This window comes from Ipomoea nil, unplaced genomic scaffold (assembly GCF_001879475.1).
Source record: "Ipomoea nil cultivar Tokyo-kokei standard unplaced genomic scaffold, Asagao_1.1 scaffold1096, whole genome shotgun sequence".
NCBI classification, from domain to species: domain Eukaryota; kingdom Viridiplantae; phylum Streptophyta; class Magnoliopsida; order Solanales; family Convolvulaceae; genus Ipomoea; species Ipomoea nil.
In genome coordinates this window covers 689,202-692,500 of record NW_017617524.1, presented here as the reverse complement: position 1 = coordinate 692,500, position 3,299 = coordinate 689,202, and the positions used below count along the sequence as shown (strand labels likewise).

General features: G+C 30.8%; 1 protein-coding gene across 1 annotated transcript; it reads right to left on the bottom strand.

The window, feature by feature from the left end:
• Window positions 1-2,258: 2,258 nt before the first annotated feature.
• Window positions 2,259-3,043, bottom strand: LOC109183031. Its single transcript, XM_019333247.1, has 4 exons — window positions 3,020-3,043; window positions 2,516-2,914; window positions 2,314-2,436; window positions 2,259-2,279 (listed from the first exon to the last, which is right to left on the bottom strand). Exons 1-4 carry the CDS (start codon window positions 3,041-3,043, stop codon window positions 2,259-2,261), a joined length of 567 nt encoding a protein of 188 aa, XP_019188792.1.
• Between the last annotated feature and the right edge of the window lie 256 nt (window positions 3,044-3,299).

Here is a 3,299-nt window from a genome sequence, read left to right as displayed (position 1 = left end):
TATTAGTGATGTTTTTAATAACTTATTTCTTTATTTAATCTTTTTTTTTTTCAATTGAAACGATTATCCTTTCGTAATTGAATCCATTAAAAATATTCATCCTACATAATTAATCCTCAATAATTGTTTTATATGTTAAATAATAATAATAATAATCTTAACTATAATAAAGCTATATGGTTTGTAAAGTAATTAATGTTACAATTAATGCCACAACATCCTTTATTATAAAAAATAAAAATAAAATAAAAAAAAGCACAACATTTGAAAAATAAAATAGCTATATATTATATAACACTAGTACAGAAACAGTCATTCGCGTCCAAAGTAAAACCTCATTCGCGTCCAAAGTAGCTGGGACGCAGATGTCGGGGACGCGAATTGTATAAACAATTCGCGTCCAAAGCTACTTTGGACGCGAAAAATGATTAATCGCGTCCAAAGTTGAAGAACTTTGGACGCGATTTATCCGATCTGACTGTTGACTACTGACTTTTCGCGTCCAAAGTTGGTCAACTTTGGACGCGAAATGTCAGTAAATCGCGTCCAAAGTTCTTCGACTTTGGACGCGATTTATCATTTTGTTTTAATAAAATGATAATTCGCGTCCAAAGTTGAAGAACTTTGGACGCGAATTATTGTTTTTTTTTTATATATATTTTAATTTATTAATAAATCCAGTTTTTTTCCTGTACAAAAAATTATATTTTTCATCCTGTACATGTTCATCCTGTACATGCAGTCACAACCACTACCACTTCAAAGCTTTCAACTAAAGTTCAATACATCATCAATTTGTCAACACTTTAACACTAAATAATTAAACTACACTACTTCAACACATGTGTAATAAGCTAGATAAGTACACTACTTCAACTAAGTTCAATACATCATCAATACGCCAACACTTTAACACTAAATAATTAAACTACACTACTTCAACACATATGTAATAAGCTAGATAAGTACACTACTTCAACACATATGTAATAAGTTAGATAAGTACCAACAATACATCATTACAATTCAACTAACTAATATAATTAAATCACACTTCAAAAATTTATATACATTCTTGAGTAAAATATTTAGACCAAATCTCACGAACCTCATCAATTTGCGCTTCTGAATAAGGCTTTCTATTAAAGAATAATTCCTACAAAAATTTAAAATAATCAAATAATTAGTTTTAACATTACTAAAGTGTAATTTAAAACTATTTACTTTTAATAAATTTTACATACCATATCCAAATCATCAGAATCCCAACATTGAGTGCATATTTCATACATGAATCTCATCACATAATACCCGCACTCCACACCACCCGGTTGTTGAGGACACTAGAAAATATGTTTATATATTAATATTTTAAACAATAAAAATATTAATATGAAATATGAAAGATATATATACCTCAATGTGAACCCAATCAACGTTGTTTTTAGATCTTCTCCCTCCTAAAGTTTCAACCGATCGAAATGCCCTATAATATACAATCATAAATAATTTATAAACAATAATGGTTAATAATAATTCTCAAAATATAATATATATAAATAAATAAATATATATATATATATATATATATATATATATATATATATATATATATGTGTGTGTGTGTGTGTGTGTGTGTGTGTGTGTGTGTGTGTGTGTGTGTGTGTGTGTGTGTGTGTACTTACACATTCAATGTGGCCTTAATCTCAAACTCGCGATCACTTGTTGCAATGGAGTCTAATACATAGACTTTTCTTAATGGAACAGAAATAACTAGAAGCATCCAATGATTTTTAAGGCATTTAAATGAATATGTTAAGTGTTATTCACAAATAATGCAATTAAGTTAAACAAATAGTTAAAAATATAAATATAGTTTTCTTACTTTTCATAGTATGGAGCTAAAATGAAGTGTCGATTCGTCTGTTCAACCATGGCATTCACAAGATATTTTGAGACCTTATCAATATCCGCACGTACAGAGTCAGCACAAATAGTCCTTGGGCAGAGGAATCCAATTGTATGAACTCCAATTTTGGAGCACAACCGACTAAGACATCTACAACATATATATAGATAATTAATAAAAATGAACGACTAAAGACAAGTTTTTAAATATAAAAACATTATAAAAAATACTTACATTATAAATATTTGTAATATGGTCACATCAAGCCATCGCATCGTCAACAAGTCTTTAATATCTTGAAACAACACGTGAATGAAATCCACTTCTTGATGATGGAAGATTGCCTCATCTAGATCCACGTTAATGTAATCTAAATCGAAAGGCAGGTTCTTAATAAGTCTGACCAATTTCTTAGATTCATCTCCCAATTGCTGCAGTGTATTATCATCAACAAGAAGTGGTCGTAATTGGACAGCAGATTGATCACCACTTTCAAAATTCATCATTCGGGTTTGTTTTGGATTTTCCTATGAATCAAAAGTAAAGACATAATAACAAGTAGATCGAATATCAAATATTCAAAATATTAAAGATATTCAATATTACCTTAACTTTGTTGACTTGATCAATAGAATGACAACTGCTCCGAGTTGGTGTGCCAACTTTTGGACTTGCTTGTACATTCTTCATCAAATATTCCAGTTGGGATTGCATCAAATCAAACTTGGGCTGCATATCTTCCATTGTTTCTTTTCTAATCTTTTCAGCCACTTTGTCATATATTCTCTTCTCTATGATCTTCTCCATATCACTAACTGAAACAAACCCAGCTGAATTTCCACGACTTATGCTCTCCGATTTTCCAAACACATCCCTAATATTGGAGTACACTCCAACACCTCTCACATAGCCACCGTACTCATTGGTGCCAAGAGCTGTTGTCAATACATCATTTTGCCTTTTTGGTTGGAATGAGCCTTGACTTATCTCTTCACACTTCTCAACCTATATTTCAACACAAAAAAAAAAAGATTTAAAATTTACAATTTACATGTTAGCTAGTAATCTCGTCAATAATATATATATATTTAAAGTATTTGTATTACTTACAATTTTATCCAACACTCCCTTCATTTTTTCATTGGGAATGTAATAACTTCCATCTTCAGATTTTTTAGATCGCGCTCGAACCCAATCCAAACTACGATCAGTAGATGATATGTTCGAGGTAATAGCCGCACAAGAAGATTGTGAAGACAATGGGTCGCATATCAACCACTCAGACTGCTTTCCAACATAGCCCGTAGACCCTAAATAGTGAGGATACACATTTCACGCTTGCAACTCCCTATACTTTTGACTGTTGGCCTGCTTACACAAAAGTTATTAT

What these genes read in the sequence shown, in the direction of transcription:
- LOC109183031 (XM_019333247.1), bottom strand. Translation starts at nt 3,043, where the DNA reads ATGAAGGGAGTGTTGGATAAAATT. An exon ending in AGGGAGTGTTGGATAAAATT is followed by an intron (nt 2,915 to 3,019) that starts GTAAGTAATACA and finishes GTTGAAATATAG; the next exon opens with GTTGAGAAGTGTGAAGAGAT. An exon ending in ATCAAGTCAACAAAGTTAAG is followed by an intron (nt 2,437 to 2,515) that starts GTAATATTGAAT and finishes TTTGATTCATAG; the next exon opens with GAAAATCCAAAACAAACCCG.